The sequence below is a fragment of the Anabas testudineus genome, chromosome 5, assembly GCF_900324465.2.
Source record: "Anabas testudineus chromosome 5, fAnaTes1.2, whole genome shotgun sequence".
In the NCBI taxonomy this organism is placed as follows: Eukaryota; Metazoa; Chordata; class Actinopteri; order Anabantiformes; family Anabantidae; genus Anabas; species Anabas testudineus.
Window position 1 is genome coordinate 25,361,601 of NC_046614.1, and position 22,229 is coordinate 25,383,829.

A 22,229-nucleotide genomic window follows, 5' to 3' on the forward strand; every position below is an offset into this window, starting at 1 on the left:
AGTGCAGAGACCTGAACAGTGTAACGTGTCCTTTTTACTGGTCAAACATGAGACGTGCTGCTGGATTTTGGTTAATCTGGAGGTTTGATGGTGCAGCTGGTGACGTCAGTAAGACACTGGTGAAGCTGAGACACGACCAGAGTCTGAACAATGAGTTGTACAGTCTGAAAGGTCGGGTCTGATCTTTGTGATGTTGAAAAGGGTGAATGTGCACGATGTGGAGACAGAGGAGATGTGGTCAGTAAAGATCAGCTGATCATCAATGATCACCTCCAGGTTTCTGGCAGTGGGAACAATCACTAGACCCTGTGTTGATACTGACGTTGTGTTGTATTGAAGGACCGGCTGGGAAGACGAGAACTTCTGTCTGTCTCATCCAGACAGTGATGTCGTGTAGAGCTGTGCAGTGAGACAGTGTCTCAGTAACTAAATGACAAACAGAGCTGAGTCTGAGTGAAGATTAACCACTGGATCGTCCTCTGGGTCGAGGTAAACTTTAACTGGCCTTAATGAAAAGAGGTTATTTTGGACTTTGGTTACACTTTCAACACATCTCATCTTCTTTTCAACTGATGTAAATCTTTAATAACACTCACAGCTTTTAGACTCTCAGATCAGAAAAATGGTCCAATCAGCAGAAGTTAAAGGAGGTGTCGACCAAGTCCTGTGGGTCCGATGTCATTACTCTCACAGTGGATCCAGATGCAGGTTAATACCAGTAAACAAGCTGTTTAAAGCTGTGGTTTTATTGGTGACTTATGATAAATGAGACCCACCTGCACCAGCTGCAGCATGTTTCCAGAAAGCTGCAGAGACAGTGAAGTTCCTCAGAGACACTGGTGGTTTCTGTGAGAACTTAGAAAAAGTCTGATGGTGTCAGATAAAAGTTTAGCTCTTAAGACTCGAAAGCAACAAAACCACAGCAGGTAAAGTCTGCGAGCTTTTCTCATCAGTGAGGTTTCAGTGAAACTGGTGGGATTGACTGGATTTCCCCCACATCTTCACACTGAGAGAAACAGAGCGGCAGAAGGAGCTCGGTCAGCAGACGTCAGGTCCTTTACAGTCAGACATGAGACAGGAAAACACCGACTGTATCTAAACAACAATATGTCAAGACGGGCATAATATTAATATAATATAAATATAATATTAATATTGTAATTCACTTTATAATAGAAATAAAAGACACCAGTGTTAGTTTCTTTCTTTAGTTGTAAAATTATTAACACATTCATTTATTTCTGAATAATTCTTTGGAGCATTTTCATTTCATATTTCACATTTTGTGGTCTAACCTCCTTTTGTGATCAGCTTACGTTGCTGGTTGCTGCTTTGCTGCTGTGGTTGTTTGTTCAGAACCACATTCATGACTGTGCACATCTCTGCTGACATGCACACAAACTAATGTGTGAGACTACCCTGTAGCGGCACTTTAAGACAGGCCTGTGTGCATTTAGTTAGTCCCAGTTGATCAGCTGTTCATGTTGTGGGACTACAGCTTCCATCATGCTTTGGGATTTGTAAACAGGAAATGTAATGTTCCAGTGACATGGGTAAAGACCCATTTACAAGCTTGTATGTTTTATACTGTGGTGAGTTGACACTGTTGAGTTGTGCCGAATCAGTTATTAGCAGTTTCTGTCTCTACTTAAATAATAGATACGCAGAAAACTCCCACTGGAATAACTGTGATCCAGAAGAAAACTTTAAAACCTGGTATTTCTTAGGCAGGTTCTGGGGTCAAAATCAATACTGATTTCTCGACGCCTGCTTGTTCTGCACTGAGGTTCTAAAGTTGTTCTGAGTGAAGGTAAGTTAAACTTAATCTAAATAAAGAACATGTGTTTGATTGAGTTCTGACCCAGTGAAGAAGGTTTAATGTGAACTAACCTAACGTGGTACCATCACCAGCAGCCTCCTTAACTGACTCTGTGTTAATTAGTGACATTATTCCAGCTCATCTGGGTCAAAACAGAATTACTGCTGACATGTACAGACATGTGAGAAGCTCCTGGTTCCTCTGTGTCCTGTCTGTTGGTATCTGCTCCTTTTGCATCATGTGTTCGGAGACACAGCTCCAGACTCGTGGTTGTTGTTTGTGGTCATCGTTAAGCGTGCAGCTCCACACCGCAGCCACAGCAGCTTTCTGTCATGATCTTTGTTCCCAGAGCCGAGCGTCCAAGTCAAACCACAAATTAACCATGAGGTTCTTGTTCTTTGTGTTTCGTGTTGGTTTGTTTCTTAAACATCTGTAAAAATCATCTTTAAACTTTCAGATCCCACAGATCAGGAGCGATTGAGGTTCTTTAAACAATATTTCATATTTCATTGTTTGTAGGTTTGTCAGTGTGTTTATTGTCAGTCAGAGGAAATTAAATATCCTAACTACTGGACAGAGCTGTGACAGAGTCCAGTATGGTTCCTGCAGGATGAAGGTTTATTGAGTGATCACAGAAAAGGACTCATAGCAATAATAATAATAATAATAATAATAATAATAATAATAATAATAATAATAATAATAATAATAATAATAATAATATTAGAGCTCGCTGATGAGTGCAGCTTTGAAACACAAACGCCTGTGAAGACAGACACAGGTCCCTGGGGTTCAGATGGTGGTGGAGGAATTAACCAGAAGAAGGAAGGTGTAGCTAGAGTTGATGGAACCATGTCATCCTTCAGGATACGGTGATGATGGGATGTGTTGGGTTGAGAATGATAGAAACAGACTGATGTTTGGAGAACATCTCAGGAAGTGGACTGGTTCAAGAAACGCAGGGGGAACAGTTAGTGTCTCAACTTCAAGTGGAGAGAAGACAAATCAATGAGAGGACGTTTTAAAGGTGGAGAGGGGTGGAGATTAACCAGGAAATCCCAACAGACAGTGAGAGGCCTTATTAAACTTATTGAAGACTGTGAAAGTCAGTGGGAGCACAGAGCAGCAGAAGACGAAGTGGAAACACTGAACAGCCCGGCTCCACTGGAGCAAACACGCTGGACCGCTTCAGTTCTGTTGCTGTTTGGATGGTGATGGACAGATCTTTGGACAGACACACCCTGCAGGTCCATGGTCCTGTAGGTCGTCAGCTTGGCAGAGAAAACACAGCATTGAGCCAGAGGCAGAAAAACAGAAGACGTGCTGCCTCCTGCTGGGTGTTCAGAGAGCTGCACACAGCAGACAACAAACTACTTCACTATATTAATAATTCAAGTCACTTAGATTTCAGAGAGCAGAGAAGTCTGTGGAGAGTAGATCCTCAAAGTCTGCATAGCCCTGCGTGTGCACGGTAACTAAAACTGACATTTCACCACTTGAGCCACTTTACAGTTCAGACTGCAAACAAACAAGAAATCTGACATTGGTTGGATTTGATCACCGTGCACATCAGCGGATGTTGTCTCGTACTCGTGTTTGTACTTAGACCGGCTTCTGCAGAATTCCTCCAGGTGACGCCAGCAATGATTCACCTGTGAAGTACAGACTTCAAGCTGCAGCTGCAAAGGAAATATAACAAAGTACTAAACTACTTTCATTTAGCAAACAGGATGTTGCACTGAAATGCAGGTCACTGTGTGCAAACACTGATGTAATGTCTAAATAACCTAAACAACCTGAGACTGTGCAACTTCAGCTGCTTCATATCTTAAACTGTGCACGACCAGAGTCCAGTTTGATCCTGCAGACATTAAAGCTGGTCAACGTGAATAGCAACATATCTGAAAGTTTTTTAATTTTAAAAATGTACAAATGAGCAAAGTGTTTTCTGTCTAACTGCAGGAGTTCAGGTGTCACTTTGGAGCAAAGTCAGTGGCCAGTGAACAGGTGAAGTTTTTAAACTATGAATTTATAATGAATGACTAAAACAAATCTACTCGGTCCCAGCGACACAGACTTAAATATATATTATAACACGTAAATATTTGAACTGCATTAACATCCAATTAGGGGAAAAACAAAACCACTGTGATCTGAGGTGCTGGTGTTAGTGCCAGTTAATGCTGCAGTAGAAAAGCCACAGATGATATTTTCTTATTAAAACCTACAGGTGTGTGAACTCTGCTGTTTTGATGTGGTGGGCAGCAGCAGCAGAAGCGGTGTTACTTCCGTACCAAACACACTCTTTGTCTTTGAATGGATGCTTCACCAGAAAGACGCGAGCACAGACAGAAAAGTACCTGGAAGTCCATCTCTAAATTCTCGTGTATCACGGTGGGGGTTCTCACACCTGGTTCCCCGATTTCAGCTGAATTCTCTTTGAAATGTGGAGCGTGCAGGGTTTCGTTTTCATTTGAACAGCACAGAGAAGCTGCAGCTGTTTGTTTCCAGACAAACATGTCTGAAGGCCTCTGACACTAAGCAGGTAAACGCACAGATGGAGATTCACAGCCGAGTTTCTGTCATGACACAGTGAATCAGCTTCAGTACTTTAAACACGGTGCTGTTGATAATATCACAGATTTGTTCCAGATTGTGTGACTGAACCTGTAACTTCATGCAGTCTCTGCTAGTTGCCTAGTAACTGCTTCCAGCAAACAGGTAGTCAGGCTAGTTGTTTCCCTGTTTCCAGTCTTTATGCTAAGCTAAGTTAACCAGCTGCAGACTGTAGCTTCAGTCACCAGTCGGTGGATGGGGGTCAGCATGTGGACACTGTCTGCAGCTACACAGTCCCGTACGGTGTTCTGACACCTGCCCAATAAAGTCAGCTTTAATTTGAATCCCCTGCCGACCCTTCTGATATTTATCGTACTAAAATCTGTGTCCAAACTACCAATCTAAGCATTTTATCGCTTGGAAAAATTCTTAAGGAATCCACATTTCTACCATGTCATGATCCAACTAGATTTTAATTACAAATGTTGGAATAACAGAGTAAGATACCAGAACATAACCACGATTTCCCACAAAAACATATTCTTTATTGAGTGAAATGAAATCCAGACAGGTGACGTTCAAGTCACAACACCACAAACATAATCACACTTGGTGTTACAGGTTTGCATATTTCTACAATCATCTCCTTCTGCAAGACCCCGCACCAAGAGCTTTGGCAACGTTGATTGTAAACTGAAACTTAAAATGTGTTACCCCATAAGGAACAAAAAAAAGAACAGGTCAAAATCCAAACTAAGGAGAAACGGTGGGTGGTAATGTGTCTGTGTCAGGATCAAACCGAGGGCAGGGAAAGTGGAAACATTTAAACCAGTGTTAAAAACGAGTTAATGTAGATTTTAAATTACGACTTTCATGCCTGATCCATTCTTCTACCTTCTACTGACATTCCTTCAACACCACCTCAACAACAGAAAAAAACCTTTATTGGATTTTATAATAATATTTTTACATGTTTAAGTGTACATCATCTCAGCCATGTGTGACATCTTCTTAGGGATGTAGAGATAATACTCCATATAACCAGAAAGGTCCTCTATTGTGATGTCGTCGACGTAGGCCCGCGCCTGCTCCGAACACGAGCGCGGGGAGCCTGACGACAACGGCGATGAAGCTGTGGCAGCGTTGCTGTTGGTACCGAGAGTTCTGGGGCGTCCTCGTTGCTCGGCAGGCTCCTCTCACACTCCGAGATGACGTCACGGAGCCCCGTGAAGGAGTACACCTCCACTCCATGCCAGGCCTGGTGATGGGCCTGGCACTGACACTGGGGTTCAGCCTCCTGCTTACCCTCCTCCTGGGAACCTGAGCTTTTTCTCTGTGAGCAGGAGCAGGGAACGTGGGGGCCATCTGAAGAGCTGCTGCAGTGGAGCTGTGACAAAGCCCGGAAGTCAGCGGTTTCAGAAGGTCCAGATCTCTGAGGTGCTTCTGCTCTGGATTCTGCCCCACTACAGGCACTTTGCTCTGGGCCACTCTCCTCACCCGGCTGGACATCTCCGGAGCTTCCCTCGTCCTGCCTGGATGATGCTGCAGCAGTAGTTATAACAGCGGGTATCTGTTGTAAGGATGTCGAGGAAACCACAGCCCCCATGTGTGTCTCATACGCAGCACGAGATCCAAAAACAAGAGGGGAGATCTGGCTGGTTTTGGCTGAAGAAGAAAGCTCTTTCTGTGCTGTGAGAGCTGCAGAGGAGCCTGTTCTTCCATCGACGGCAGGATGAAGCTCCACAAGCTCAGGCACAGCCAGGCGCTGGTGCTTCAGGCAGCCACTAGAGGTCGACATTGCAGAGGCTGCTGCAGTGCTGCAGTAGGTGAACTTTGGGGGGTGCAGGATTGGAGACTTGGATCTCCGCCGCCGCTGGGTTCTGGATGCACCTCTCGAGGTTTTCCTCATACATCTAAAGGTGGAGCGAAAAACGGGAGGAAAGAAATTTAAGGTAAACTATAACAATATGCAACGATTTAAAACAGTACTGTTTACAGCTGTGAGTCTAAACTAAGGAAAACCAAGTAATTATTACAACAATTTTTGTTTTACACATGCAGCCACATTTCTGAGTTCTGAACACCTAAATCTCTTATTAAGGTGACAAACAATAAAACTGCATACACTCAGCTGCTGGATAGCACCAGCTTAGACAACACGTAAAACAAGTTGCAATAACAGCAGCTTTGTAAACTGGCTATTTTACCATATGCAGATTTATAAAACGTTGGACACAACAGGAAGTTATTCTTCTGTACCACAGCTGACTGACACTAGGACACTATAGACAAGGTCAGTAGAGTGTCTGCCTCTAGTGGTTGTTCAGTCATCTTGCTCTCTGTGATCGCTTTCACTGTGGTTCATTGTGGCCAAATTCACAAAATAATTTTTGTAATTCACTTATTTTTCCATTTCTGCATGAGTATAGAACAGGGATTTTATAAAATCACAACATGTACACAAATCAACCTAAAACCAGGTTAGGAACTCCTGTGTTGTGTGATTAGCTAAATACTAATACAAGCAACTTCATTAGATCAATAAAGCTTAACAGACATTAGAGTTGACTGACAGACTTGCAGTTTCTTCACTTTTTTCTTAACAGACTGAAAATACACCGTCTGTTGCAGAGACTTCACATCTACTAGCTGAGTAGTGATCACTTCGACCTACCCGTGCCAGTTGTCCTTCGGGCAGCTGAGTTTCGGTTTTGCTCCACTGGCATCAAGAGCAGCTCGTGATGCTGCTCTGGGAGCCAGCGCCTCTGAAACACTCACAGCTCCAGGTAAACTGAGAGAGAAACACAGAAACCTTTAGAAACTTTATTACAGTAAGTGTGTCACCAGTAAAACTCTGACCATCAAAACACACTCCAGTATCTACCTAAATCTAAATATCGCTAGCAAAGCACCAAATATGAGTTCATAATTAAAGAGGGGCAGTTACAATGGAGTGTATTAAAATCAAAACAACAAAATGCTGGGTTTTGTGCACAGTGGTGAACATATTTTGGAATAGATAGCAACTGTTTATCATTCTAATTATCAATTAGTCTTCCATGTTTTTCTTAAATTGTTGTCAGTTAGCTTCTTTCAGCTATAGCTGCAACATAAGCGTTGCTCCAGGGGAAGACAGTTTTCAGCTGTGGTCACACACAAGTGAGCTTTTGTTGCTCTGAAATTGCATCATTTTAAAAGATTCAGCACTGTGCAGATGTTTTAGGCCACCCTTAGATTGGTCGTTTGGCAATGCTATTATGACCATGTACATCTCTTTATTAGAATAGAACTAGAAAATCTACGAAATACTGTCTGTAGACAGTAATTAAAAAAAAGCTTCTATAGGCTAAAGTAACAGGTGTCTAGTGTGACCTCTGCAGAGGTATCTGGAGAGGTCAAGGACAAAAACAGGAGTCTGCCAAAATCTGATGAGATGTGGTCTCAGAGTTTCTTGCCTGAGAGACCAGAAGAAGTCCAGCAAGGGCCTGGCTCTGCATCTATCAGCTTCATCTGGATGAGTAAATCCTTATTTTGAAGAAGCTTGATCAGGAATGGTCTTAGTGGAAGGAGCAGAGCCAAGAAACCACTTTTTGTGCCTCTAGTTGTTCTAATGTAAAAATTGAGAAATACATCTGGCCATCATAGCATTGCTAAAACCAATTTAATGGTGGCCTGAGGTTTTCTGCACAGTAGAAACACCGAACTAGCATTTAAACAATATCATGACAGCAGCAGAGAACAGGAGTCAAGAAAAGCAGTGGTGCTGTCTGAGCTGTTGGCTGTTGTTTACCTCTCAGCATCAACCCTCAGCTTCTTAAATGCTGTCTGCAGTGTTTCCTCCTCACAGTCCTTCCCTCCTGCCTCCATGGTGGGAGGAGGCCGCTCTGACCAGCCACCCAGCTAAAACACAAATGCACAACAGTAATTCAGTAGTGAAATTATACAAATTATCACGCCGGTGTTAACTACATGGTGACTGAAATTATTCATTAACAAATCTGCCAGGTTAAGTGTCCAGCGTCTAATATGGATCTCAATTTTTTTGCACACTGCCAAAGTCTTTGGTCAGCAGTTACAGACAGTGGATCCCTCAAGAGTTCACAGTAAATGAATCTGTCAGAAACAGCACAGGTTTAATCATCTTCAGATGTGTGTGAGAAAAGCAAACCCGAACTCCAGTCATGAAAGACAACAGAGTAGAAGAATCCTGAAAATGTTCAATTCTGGTATTTTATATTATTGATGAAAGAGATGAAACAGCTGCTTATTCATTTCTGTTGTTAAGCTAGTCGAAGCAGCTCTAACACTGGTGCACTTCTTCACAAAACACTGACAACTCCGTTGATACAACACATGTATTAACAAACACTGTTGTAGTAGAACTGTCTACAGTGGATACGTGGCTCCGGTTCACATCATGACAATAATGACTAGCTGTTGTCCTAGTTAAGAGTTTACCACGTTTGTCTACATGAACTGTTGCAGTTATTCCCACTAATCCCGCTACAGAACACAACATTAGCGATCCCTGCTTGTAAACAGGGGATTTCGAAAGCATTCCCACCCTGCTGGCTAATGCTAGCAGGTTATATTAACTGACAAGCTAACATGCTAATTGGCTCGCCAAAATACATCGTTGTAAACGTCTCCAAAACTTTTAAAACATATGTGTAGTACTCACGGTTCAGGATATCCTGGTCGCAGTAAAGAGAGATATACCGAGGGCATAAAGGGTGTTTCTCTCTGACGCTGAGAGCAGTGTTGACTAGCCACAGGCTAGCGACAGCTAAGGCAAACTACAGGGCTGCTTAGCTTTGGAGGCTAACGTTAGCTCTGTTCGACTGTGTCTCCGCGACAAAACACGACCTGTGCCGTTAGTAGAAAGAGCTCGAACGGACGGTTAGAGCCATGCTGGTCTTCAACTGGCGAGTGGAAGTGAGCTGTGAGTCGGAGCAGGCAGCAGATGAAGCGACGTTGGGACCTGGTTCTCGACTTTTCTCTCTCGGCTCCTTGTTTACAGTCGCAGTGACTCTGCAACAACGCGCTGCGCCGGTGACGTCAACACACAAAACTCCGTGACGTCACCACCAGTCGAAAACTCTCATTTAATTATTTTAAATATCGACTTCTAGAATAGATATTGATAAAATATTCTAAAATAGATAATGTTGTTGTTTGTTTATATTTAAAATGGTACCATTTGAAATACACTGCCCGTCCAAGATAAAGTCACACACTCTAATATTTGACCTCTAGCTTTGATTACAACACACATTCATCGTTTCAATAATCTTCTGCAATGTTGCAGAGTTGCATTCATTTGTCACCAAGATGTTGTGTTGATAATGAAGACTCAGACCGCTGCACAAAGTCTCCAGCACACCCCAAAGATTCTCAGTGGGGTTCAGGTCTGAACTCCATATGTAAAATGATGTCCGATGAATCCTGACATTGTCATCTTGGAATATGCCCGTGTCACCAAGGAAGTTTATTTGTTTTAAACATGGCTTCAGAACTGAGTGTCAGAAGTCAAACTGTTTGCAGAGACTCCAAAGAGTCCCACAATGGCCACACTGAAGCTTTGTAGGAGGGCAGTGAATGACTCAAACACACTTTGTGGAAACTGGATCCGTTTTATCCAGAGCTCGATCAGGCACCAAAGGAGACCACACCATCAGAACATTATTGACTTTGTTCACTGTAAAAAGTGGTCAAAAAAGTAATTTCATTACATTTCATTTGAAGAAACAAGACTTCAGTCAACAAAAGTATACTGTAGCTGTAAGCTATAAGCTGTAGAAGTATATATCACGAAAGAAACAAAGCTTACATGGTATTAATTATAGTTCCAGTATGTACAACAACAAATATATATATATAAAAAAAATAGAAAAATAAAAAAAAGCAGTTTGACCTCTGTTGACTACAAGTTCATCCTTTTCTTTACATTAAGACAGATATCTTATAGTTTTCTGGATTTCTGATAACAACTCATATTAGACATTTTAAAAAATGCCAAGAGCAAAGATGTGTTTAAACTGAAAAATAACTGGAGTAACCGACCCGAATAAAACCAAGCACAGATTTCTTTATGGAATCGGTACATTTCTTTCTTTCTGACAGTACATTTCATTAAAAATATACCAAATATTAAACTTTACAACACAACAGCTAAGCTAACCATGGCTTGTTGTTATGCGTTGTTCGTATTGATGTGTCTGAGACAGCTTGTCTTGTCTTGTCTCAGTATGAATGGGAAACACAGTGTTAGGTAACTGTTGTATAACAGCATGATGTTGGAGAACAAAGCTTGGAACAGAAAATTGCATCCAACTCCTCTGAGGTATTTCTCTGTCAAAAGATCAAAACACACACTTAGATATGCAGTAGTGGTAAATAAACAAGTACATTTATTTACTCCACATGAGTTCAGTATTTTATGTTGCTGTAGTGCATCTATTCTACGTTACTTTTACTTTTCTTTTTACTTTCACTTTCGCTCCATTAATGTGTCTGACAGCTTAATTATTTTTCTACACCATTCCTGTAATTTGTAATGCATCTTGACTACTGCAATAAACCCCCCAAACACTCAATGCACACAAGTGATATCCATTTAAATATAAACAGAGACAGCGACAATTTTTACTTTTAGTACTAAAAATAGGCGCCATTTCATGCTTTATGCATGTATTCATTATAAAAACATCATTACTGGAGTTCTTTAAATCTTGAATCTTAATAAAATGTATGAAAATCTTTGCATACAGTCTTTAAGTTGCCCCTAGATTTCAATAGCTGTTTAATAACTAATACCTGTTATTTCTGCTGTTGTGGGCATTTCTCATATCTGCACCTGTAAGATAGACACATAGATAAATATGAATAAATAAATAAACACATAAATAAAGCTGCTTATGATGTTCTGTCGCCCAAATTCACTGAACACTGGATGTAAATACGTTACGGGAGCACGCAGCGGCCGTGGACCAATCAGACGTCGCCAACTGGACGTTGCTCCCGGAACGTTCTGCCCTCGTCCAATCAGAGAAAAATGCGTGGAAGCCCACTGAATGCGTCGGACGATTTGACCAATCAGGTGCTGCTATAGCATGACGTGGCACCGGGAAGCCCGTACACTCCTCGCACTTTACCGGCGTCCGTAGTGAAGTGGCGGCGACTCATGAGACACGCAGCGATCACTGGTTTCTCTTAACGGCGGGTTAAACATTTATTCATCGGAGTTAATCAAGTCGAAATGTTGCGTTTAAGCGGGTTGTCGGTGGCTCTTGTGCTCGCTCTGCTGCCAGGTCCCGCTGAAGCCTTGAAAGAAGGAGACTGTGAAGGTAGGTCTGCGTGTTAGCCTCAGCTAGCTTCAGCTAGCTTCAACATCAGCTCAATGGCTGCCTGGATTCACCAACAGCTACTTTTTATGTGTTTTAATAGTTATTACGTTTAATTATAACACACAGAACAGACATAACAGAGATTGGAGCGGATATATATAGAGTAACTTAGAAGCAGCTGGTAAGAACATGGTAAAACATTTATGTGATGCTCCCAGGTCCCACGTTTGATTCCTAACCAGAAAAACGGTGTCACACAGCTGTCAGGCTGCTGATTAGTAGTAAAATCATCTGGATGGAAATTAAAACAAGTTCTGTAACTTCTGACTCAGACCACACCACCGAAACCCACCTTCAGATACCTCTCCACCTCCACCCCAGCTCCACTTTGTGCCTTTCACTACCTGTCACACATCTTTATTTTTAATAGGTCATAAGGACTTTGTGTTGATAATTTAAATGTACAGTGTATATAGTGTAATTAGTAACTATAGCTGTTAAATGTTATGAGTAGACAGTACGGTATGTACCTAATGGGTAAATGTACTGTACTTAATAACGTGTGTCTCATTGTGATGTAGAAACTACATAGACCAAAAAAATAAAAAAGTCTTTGGGAACTGTAAGATGTTCAGCAACTGTCTGGATCGTTTTAAACATTGGACATTGGTTTTAGATAAGATTCTAGCTTATCCATTTGCATTTGGCAGCTCTGTCATCAGTATGTAGGTATGTGTGTATGTGCGTGAGAGAGGGATAGAGAGAGAGAGTCTTTCTCCTGTTTGTTTGGCAGTTAAATGAATGCATTAACAAAAGGCAACATCACAGTCTTTTAATATTTTACCAAAATGAAAGTCATCTATGAGAGTCTGCAGTATTCTGTTGGATATTTTCTTTACATGTGCCTTAATTCGTTTTGTTGAAAGGAGCTTTCAGATTTCCATCCTGTGATATGGTAGCATTGCTGATGTTACACATATTTTTGGAGCTTTTCACCCTTAAATTAGTTTCACACCACAGATGTCCTGCTTCTGATACAGTAAATTGCGGGGAGAGTGAGCAGCTTTGCAGCAGTGGAAGAAACGTGAAGCTGCACAGTATAATCAGTGTGGGACAACATCTAGTTAATGTGTGTATTTACAGTATATTTATATATATATATGCATTGTGTGTCTTTGTTTCAGTGTGTGTGAGTTTCCTGGGGAAGTTCTACCAGTCACTTAAGGACAATGATGTAAAGTTCAACAGTGCAGATATTGAGAAGGCCCTCATCAAGAGCTGCAAAGATGCAAAAGGAAAAGAAAACCGCTTCGTAAGTAAACTACAGATTGGATTTTTGAGGTCAACAGACTAGAAGCAGTCGCTTCAAATCAGATTTTTTTTTCTCAGTAAGTGAGAGTACTGATGGAGTATGAGCTGAGGTAGTTCAGTCATGTCAACTGAACCTTCTTGTTAGGTTAAATGTTTCTACTCATGACTTAACTGACATATAACTTCACCTGGATGACTGAGAATGCTATTTATTTTGTTAGAATTAAAGACCATAACCTCTGTAGTGTTGCCAGCTATGCACGGCCTCACAGCATCTTTCTGGTTACTGTGTTTGGTTTATCTGCTTCAGCTTCACTGTTCTGGTTTACTATCACTGCTCTCATAGCACTGGTTTCAGCAGAAACTAGATGTGTTCAAAGAAAAAGCTCTAAATGTCCACTGTCCACCATCGGACAGCAGCAAACAACAGACAGATGCAGTTAGAGGCAGACTGTTGAACAGAGAGTGGAGCAGATGTTTCCTCTTGGAGTTGGTAGACTAAAAATGGAACTGGAAGAGGGAGAATATTGAACTCACCGGGTGTCACACACCAAACCAAATAAATCATCATGTTGCTCTGAAACTCGGAGAACTGCCCATTTAACTTGATGATACTGTTTTGTGTTCAGTTTGTTTCTGCTGCTTGTAAGTGTCCAAAAATCTGTTTTTCCAGCTCTGAAGATCAGTTCCTTTGGGCTCATTGGATCCTTTGTTAAACCAATAAAAAAGTCAAATGAATCCTTTCTCATTATCCCCCTCATCTAGTGTTACTACATTGGGGCAACAAGTGATGCAGCCACCAAGATGACCAATGAGGTGTCCAAACCACTCAGCTACCACGTTCCAGTGGAAAAGATCTGCGAGAAACTCAAAAAGAAAGACGGTCAGATCTGTGAGCTGAAATACGGTAAGAGGGAAGATATTATATTATTATTATTATTATTACAGAGAATCTTTATATATTTTCCAGAGGTTTTTTCTAACTCATGTGTTTGTGTCTTTTGTTGTGGGCCACATGTAGACAAGCAGCTGGACCTGACCACAGTGGACCTCAAAAAGCTTAAAGTGAAAGACCTGAAGAAGATCCTGGAGGAGTGGGGAGAGTCCTGTAAAGGCTGCGCTGAAAAGTCCGACTTCATCCGTAAAATCACGGAGCTCATGCCCAAGTATGCCCCTGCAGCTGCCAAAGCACGGACAGATCTGTAACCAGGAACAACAAAACCACAACTTTGGACGTGATTTGGACCAGACTGTCACTATCCAGCGAGGAGGACCAGGAGATCAAGAGAAGAGTTTGGTCTGATATGTTTGTCTCAGTCTTGGGTCTTTGAGGATATACACTCATCTGGTAATCCTACAACGATTCAAGAGTTTAGATATTACTGTATACACGTATGGTTGGAGTCTTATACTCAACTTTAAATCTAGTTAGAGGGATTGAACAGTGTTTGTCGTCGTGGGATACATGGTTGGGGAAGAATTTCTAGCACAGAGGCACCGATTGAGGAGGACAGTAGATCACTGGCAGCAGGTTTTCTGATTAAGTTGTCAATACATTTCACCGTGAGTTGATGTTTCTCTTTATTGACCATCATTGCACCTCTAATGCACCCCAGCACAGCCTAAAAATTTTCATTCAATCAAGGATTTGAATCTCCTTCCTCCACCAACCACACCCCGATGCCTACTTTGGAAAGTAATCATGTTTAACTTCCACGACGTGTTGTGGAGAAGATATGTGTACATGGATGCTGGTTTGCAACATCTGACCCATACTGAGACTCAAAGAAATGGTTTGACATTTTGGGAAACAAATGAGATGTGATATGAAGCTAGAAAAAGCAGCTGGTTAGCTTAGCTTAGCATAAAGAGGAGAGAACAGCTATCTTGGTTCACTGATGTACACATTATACCTCGTTTGTTTTATCTGAAGTATAACCTTTTTTTCCCAAAATGTCAAACATTTGCTTCACGTTTTTCTAAATAAGAGAGACATTCAGATCTCCTTCAACCTCCAATTTAGTCTTTTCTATTTATCCTTAAAGTCACAGATATTCCAGTGCAGCGTTAAAATCTGCAGCTGTAAAATGAAATGAAATAAATGTGTTTTTCTTCTGTTATTTATGACAGTTTGATTTGAGCTGCATCATCTGGCCTTGTCATTTTAATGCTATTGTTATGGAAATGTCCCTGAATACAGCAGTTAATGTGCTCCCAGATACATGTAGGTTCTAGATAACAAGTAAAGACACACACACACACATACACACTGTAATGAGGGAAATCCAAACATTGAGTCAGTCCAGGTGAGGGTACATTCATTGTGTGGAGAACATATAGAACTGTTTGGTCCGGACTGTAGATCTAGACAAAAAGGGACCTGCTTGTACTCTGCTCGAACTGATTTTATGCTCTTCTTCTTATAATAAAAACTTTTCCAGAGGCAGGTTTTGCACAAAAATACTTCCTCACAGACATGAGTATAGGTGACTGTATGACAGAGGGAGGTACACAAGACCTTTCACTGTCAGCAACGAAGAAACGATTAGCGGAGATATTTATTGTGGATTTTTCTTTTTCATCTAGATTTCTATTAGGGGGGTAATTTAGGCCTGATTACACTCTGGGTGGTTTCTGTTCTCCTTGTCTGCTCAGCTTCCACCTCCAAGCAGCACTCGCTGTATAATCAAATCAGAAGCTGGATAATTGGATTCTTAAAGTTTAAAATAAAAAACAAAACCATTAACCTTTGACAGGGGCTGCTCTTTATATATTTGATCGCACTTATCCAAACCCATGTCACGATTTCAGCTCTTCACATTAATTAATGGTTCTTCCACCGCCCGGACTGTGGCTTGTGCTGAAAATTAAACAATAAAGATGTGAGAAGTTTCATACTGACCTTTCATTTAAGGCCCTGTCATTTGTTTCTACTGTACAATTCTACTTTTTCATTAAAATATGAAAGAAAAACTCCCTCTGGAGTAAAGTTTGACTTTCTAATTTATGACAAAGTTTTATATTCATTTACATATGTGGGTGTGGACATTTAACTAACGCACTAATGTGTATATGTTTGCATACATGTGTGCAGGATTATGTGTGTGATTGTGGTTATGAATGTAAATATATTCAGTCTGACTGTGAGATGTTTCATATTCAGTTGTATCTTATACACATAAATACTGGGGTTCTTGATATTTGTCATGAAATTTCACTTTGTGAAATCCCCTAAGACATATTCTTGTGTAGATTTAGTATCCATGTGCAATCCTGCATATTACTATACAGCTTCTCAGATGACTGCACTGCACTACACTGTAAATATATGTTACCATCCATCATTGCACACCTATTACTAGTCTTAATCCTAATCTTTATCTTTATTCTATTGGATTAGGCTACAACATTCTCTTAAGGTATATTGTGACAAGGTTCCTATATCATCCTCTATTCCTCCTCCTATTGTGAAGCTCACCAAGTATTGGATTGTTCATCCATTAACAGAAAACACGAACTGGGTCATGAAATAATAATAATAGTTATAACAACAACAATATTAATAATAATAATAATAATAGTAATAATAGTAATAATAATAATAATATATTAATAAAAATAACAATAATAATAATAATAGTAATAATAATAATAATAATAATAATAGTAATAATAATAATAATAATAATAATAGTTAAAATAATAATAATATATTAATAAAAATAACAACAACAATAATAATAATAATAACAATAATAATATTAATAATAATAGTTATAATAATAATAGTAATAATAATAATAATAATAATAATAATAGTTAAAATAATAATAATAATATATTAATAAAAATAACAACAACAACAACAATAATAATAATAATAACAATAATAATAATAATAGTTAAAATAATAATAATAATATATTAATAAAAATAACAACAACAACAACAATAATAATAATAGTTATAACAGCAATAATAATAATAATAATAATAATAGTTATAATAATAATAATAATATTAATAATAATAGTTATAATAATAATAATAATATATTAATAATAATAATAATAATAATAATAATAATAATAAAGATAAAGTTAAACATTAAATTGATGGACGTCCAACAGAGAGCGTGACACGTCATGACGGCCGACGGAGTGACGTCACCAGAATCCCCGCCCTCCGCAGGGAACGCGCACATTCCTATTGTCCAAGATGGCGGCGTTGGTGCAGATCCTCTGATGCTGACATGTTTTTAAACGAGTTTGTCCTTTAATTCGATATAAATGCAAATATTTTCCATTCGGACTAAGAGCGTTGGTTTGCCGAGGCTGTGGTCTGCTACGCCACCCCTGGAATTAGCTCCCCGGGCCGGATTCCCGTTGCAGGCATCGAAAAGTTTGAGCTCCATCATCCTTTGGAAATGAAGAGGCAGGCCGGGAGAGAGACTAGTCCGTCCAGGGCCGTCACTAAACGGATACGGGAGAGGGAGCGAGAGAGTGCGCGGAGAGAGGAGCTGCCACCGCCGCCGCTGGCTCTGCTGCTGGCGGAGAGCCGGGGATATCACCGCCGCAGCCGAAGCAGAGAGCGAGAGAAGCCGCGGCTGAGGGAGGAGCGGGCGGCCGCCCTGGAGCTCCACCACCGTCACGAGCTCAGCCTCCTCGGTCGTCCGCCGCTACGGACCACGGCGGCGGAGCTCCCCGCCGCCAGGCCGGGCACTCTGGAGTACAAAACGCTGCTCATCAGCAACCTGGGCTCGCAGGTCTCGGACGAGGACGTGGAGGACGCGCTGTTTCACGAGTTCAAAAAGTTCGGGGACGTCAGCGTGAAGCTGTCGCACACGCCGGAGCTGGGCCGGATCGCCTACGTGAATTTTCGGCACCCGGAGGACGCCAAGGAAGCCAGGCACGCCAAATCCTCCAGGTTGGCTTTGGGTGATCGTCAGCTCAAAGTGGAACCCATGTACGTCCGGAGGCGGAGTGTGACGCCGCCGGACGTCGGTTATTTGCCTCTGCACGCCCGTACCCCTACAGACAACGGTCCCTGTCCCCGCCGGGACCCGGGGTGAGTAACATCAGAGACATCCGAGCCAGGCATTACGCCTTGGAGACCCTGGGTCTGAGCAGAGAGAGGGAGAGGCTTTTGGATTATTATGGTATGCTGGACGAGAGGGGCCGACCCTACGGCTTCCCCCCGATGCCCGTCGTGGAGGACTTAAAACCTGAGGATGATCAGAGGGCGACCAGTAACCTGTTCATCGGAAACTTGGATGGTAACGTAACGGAGGCTGAACTGAGGAGGGGTTTTGACAAGTATGGCATCATTGAGGATGTTGTGATTAACGCCCAGCACGTGGACAAGGGGGGGCCTATGCTTTTGTGAAGTTTCAGAACCTAGACATGGCCCACCGGGCCAAAGTGGCCATGCAGGGACGGCTCATCGGTGGCAACCCAATAAAGATTGGCTATGGCAAAGCCAACCCCACCACCCGGCTCTGGGTGGGCGGACTTGGGCCTGGAAACTCTCTGGCTGCTCTGGCTCGAGAGTTCGACCGCTTCGGAAGCATCAGGAACATTGACTATGTGAAGGGGGACAGTTTTGCCTACATTCAGTATGAAAGTTTGGATGCTGCACAAGCAGCCTGCACTCAGATGAGGGGGTTTCCCTTGGGCGGCCCTGAGCGGCGCCTGAGGGTGGACTTTGCTAAAGTCGAGGAGAGCCCCTCTCGTCCATTCCCCCCTGGTTACCAGCCCCCTGTCACACTCCCCTCACACTATGACCTCCTCGGGGAGGCCTACAGCCGCCATCGCAGCCTCGAGCGGGAGCTGAGGGGAGCCAGGGAGCGCTCGTCACCCCCCTCCCACAGCGTCCTCTCACAGAGGGAGAGAGAGAGGGCTCTGCTGGAGAGAGGACTACCCCACCAGCCCCACTCGTAGTCTGGAGAGGAGAGCGGGAGGAGTGGAGGCGTTCGGGAGGAGTGGGAGAGGAGCAAGGAGCCGCAGCAGGAGCAGGGAGCGGTGGCTGAAGGAGAGGGAGGAGAGGAGGAACAGGAGGAGGAGCAGGAGCAGAAGTCTGTCCACAGACCGGCCGGCAGAAGAGAGGGAGAGAGAGAGGGAGAAGGAGAGAGGGAGGTCCAGAGTTCGAGGTGCGGGAGGGGCTGTCTCTCCTGACGCCAGTCCAGATAGAGCACGGGTCCGAGCCCCAGACTCCACCACGGAGCCAAGAGACCACTCCCCTGACAGCGGTGGAGGGGGACGTCACTCTGCCACCAACGAAGAAGATCCGCTGTCCGGCCGATACCACGGTAAGAGGTCCTCCGGCGAGCATCTCAACAACCATCACCACAGAAACAGCGAGGTCACCGCTGCCGGCTCTCCCGCCCCCCCCACAGACACGCACACCTCCTCCTCTCCGAGCACGCTGTCAGAGTTCGCCCAGGCCTCTCTCTCCAAAATGTGGCACGGCTTCTTTGCCCTGAAGAACAGCAGTTTCCCCACAGACCTGTACCTGCTGGAGGGGGGCTCCTCCTTCTTCAACATGGTGATGAAGGACACTCTGAAGCTGCAGAACCAGAACCAGCCGAGCCAGCTGAAGATCGCTCAGAGGCTCCGAATGGACCAGACCCGGCTTGACGAGGTCTCACGTCGCATTAAGCTCGGGCGACCCGACGGGTTCGCCATCCTGCTGGCTCTTCAGGGCCCCGTCGACCGCCAGGCCCTGCCCCTGAGCTGGGACTGCAGGTGCGCTTGCTTCGCCACCTGGTGACCTACCTGCGGAATAAAGAAGCAGCCGGAGTCGTGAGCCTGCCCGCAGCAAAAGAGGGGGGGCCTGGGGCCATGCTGTACGCCTTCCCCCCTGGAGATTTCTCACAGCAGTACCTGCAGGCTGCCAAAAGGACTGTGGGTAATCTGGAGGAGGAGCACATGGTTATAGTGATTGTTAATGACACTAATTGATTATGACACTGATGAGTCCACACGTGCACAGACTCCTAACAGCAAGCGCACACTGCGAGCGAGCTGTTTTTAGAAAACTGCATTTTATCGTTTTTATTCAGTGTCTGTTAAATGAAACAGAGAACCACACTACATCTCCTGCCCTCCTCCTCTGCTCCCTGTACTTTGTACCTCCCTCTCTCTGTGATGCTCACATTAACAGAACGAGTTCACAGCAGGAGTTTGTTGGAAATGAGGCCCGTAAAGAAAAACACTTGAAGGGAGAGAGTCTAAATGTATACGCCCGCAGGCGCTAAGCTGTAACATACACTAAATCCGAGGAGCTTGCTTATATGCTTGTTTACTTTATTTGTCCTTTTTCTTTTCATTTTATCTGAATTTACCAAGTTCTGTTCAGTAGAAGTGAGACTAAGAGGTTTTATACAAACTCATTATTGTGTAAGCTGAGTGGGAAAGTGATGCCAGCTGAGTCCTGGCTCAGGCTAAAGAAGCTGACCCACCCCTGTGACTGTATACTTTTAAAATAGTTAGTGCTTTTATCAATTGAACCATTCCAGTTCTTTTATTTTGAAAGGTGTGAGTGTGTTTGGTCTGTTGTTGCATGCAGGAAAAGAAAAGTTATATTTTGTTTGTTTGAAAATGTATTCTTCCTCACACTCGAGATGTTTCCTATTGCTGGAGTTCAACTGTTTCACTGGTGCAAGGTCTGATCTGACTCAGATTTTATATTGTAAACCACGTTTTCTTCAGTTTTAATACATGAATCCATCCATCTGTTATCCATCCATGCTTCTTTTCCTGTTCGTCAGCCTTTACTTTAGCATCATTCAGAGGAGCTTTTAGTCAAATGAAATGAGGATGTTGAAGTTTTGAGAAACAACATGTGGGAATTTCAGTGAAACCCTCAAGTGTCCCCAGAATAGTTTCAAACACTAATTTACGGAACTGAACTTGTCCTGAGTTATTTGTTAAACTTTCACGTTTTGTGCCTCTTTTAGAGATGAAACACTGACTTAGAGCATTTGATATTAGATCATATAATTCTAATGAAAACTTCATAATGAAAAGCATTTTCCTCCTGAGATGCAGGTCACAGTCTGTTTGGTGTAAAACAGGTGACTTGTTTGTACCAACCAGTGAAGAATCCACATTTTGCAGACTTCAAATAATAATTTATTTCCTTAAGGTGAATTCTCCAGATGTCGTGTTTTATGTTCAGTTTACTGAAAAAGAAAAGTAAGAAATCTCATATTTGAGAAGCTTCATCACGTTTGAACTGTACTCGACTACAGGTAGAAGTACCTCTTGAAATTCTTTCAAATTGAAGTCCTGAGTACATGCTCTGTAATTCGTCTCTGTAAGTACAGAATTATTCTGTACAGAAGTATTGTGTACTCCAACGTGGTGAAAATACTGTGAAGACACATTTTAACAGACCAAAAAAAGGGACGAGGACTGATGAGGATTTAGAGGACATGTCAGTCAGAAGGTAAACGTGGTACTTTACTGTAATTTCCACTATTTGTTTACAGTACAAGCAGTTAAAGTGACTCTCAGTACAACGGAAACACAGAACCGGTTCAGATTTGATTCCAGGAGTAAAGTTCATGGTTTGATGTTAATTTCTCCTTTATCACTTCATGTGATATTTATTTTATTGTTTGGTCCATAACATGTCAGAGAAAAGTCAGGGAACACCTTCAGGGTTCATCAGACAGAGAAAAGCAGCAAATCCACACCAGAGAACGTTTCTACTGGACAAAGAACTTCAATCCAAACAACAAGTACGACTGTTCACGCTGTTACTGGTTCAAATTCACATCCTCTCAAATAAGAGAAAGTGTCACAACAGATAAAAGAACCACATCTGCTCTTTAAGCTGAACCTTAAGTGTCTGAAGTTACCAGTGGTGGAAAGTAACTCAGTAAATGTTCTCACGTGATCTGATTATTGGAGCTCACTCCTCACAGATGTTTTGCAGCTGTTCAGTGAAGAAATCCATCTCAGAGCAAATCATTTCTTCTGTAAATGAGTATAAAACATGAAATAAGTCTGACAGCGTTCAGAGAACATTTTAACAGAGCCAAACTGTGTCCAGTTCATTTTATAAACTTTAAAAACTGACTTTTATGATTTGATTTGACGACTCAGTTATTAACAGAAATGTCTTTTTAGGATAAGGTTTCTGTAACTTGCTGAATCCAGTTCCACCTTGACAAACATAACGATATAAACTCT

At 42.4% G+C, this 22,229-nt stretch overlaps 3 protein-coding genes across 3 annotated transcripts; 2 read left to right on the plus strand and 1 right to left on the minus strand.

Annotated features, from left to right (window-relative positions):
* Positions 1–4,898: 4,898 nt before the first annotated feature.
* On the minus strand, positions 4,899–9,431 carry LOC113155475 (oxidative stress-responsive serine-rich protein 1-like). The gene is given in 5 exon segments (XM_026350240.1): positions 4,899–5,543; positions 5,546–6,288; positions 7,050–7,166; positions 8,166–8,275; positions 9,057–9,431. Coding segments are annotated over 4 exon segments (1,131 nt in total). The 5' UTR covers positions 8,243–8,275; positions 9,057–9,431; the 3' UTR covers positions 4,899–5,349.
* Positions 9,432–11,535: 2,104 nt separating this feature from the next.
* On the plus strand, positions 11,536–15,152 carry LOC113155316 (mesencephalic astrocyte-derived neurotrophic factor-like). Its single transcript, XM_026349951.1, has 4 exons — positions 11,536–11,721; positions 12,906–13,033; positions 13,798–13,939; positions 14,054–15,152. The coding sequence occupies exons 1-4, from the start codon at positions 11,634–11,636 to the stop codon at positions 14,236–14,238; spliced, it is 543 nt and encodes a 180-aa protein (XP_026205736.1). The 5' UTR covers positions 11,536–11,633; the 3' UTR covers positions 14,239–15,152.
* Positions 15,153–17,312: 2,160 nt separating this feature from the next.
* Positions 17,313–20,143, plus strand: LOC113155114 (putative RNA-binding protein 15B). The gene is given in 5 exon segments (XM_026349632.1): positions 17,313–18,053; positions 18,056–18,373; positions 18,376–18,941; positions 18,943–19,750; positions 19,753–20,143. Coding segments are annotated over 5 exon segments (2,526 nt in total). The 5' UTR covers positions 17,313–17,458; the 3' UTR covers positions 19,992–20,143.
* The last annotated feature ends 2,086 nt before the right edge of the window (positions 20,144–22,229 follow it).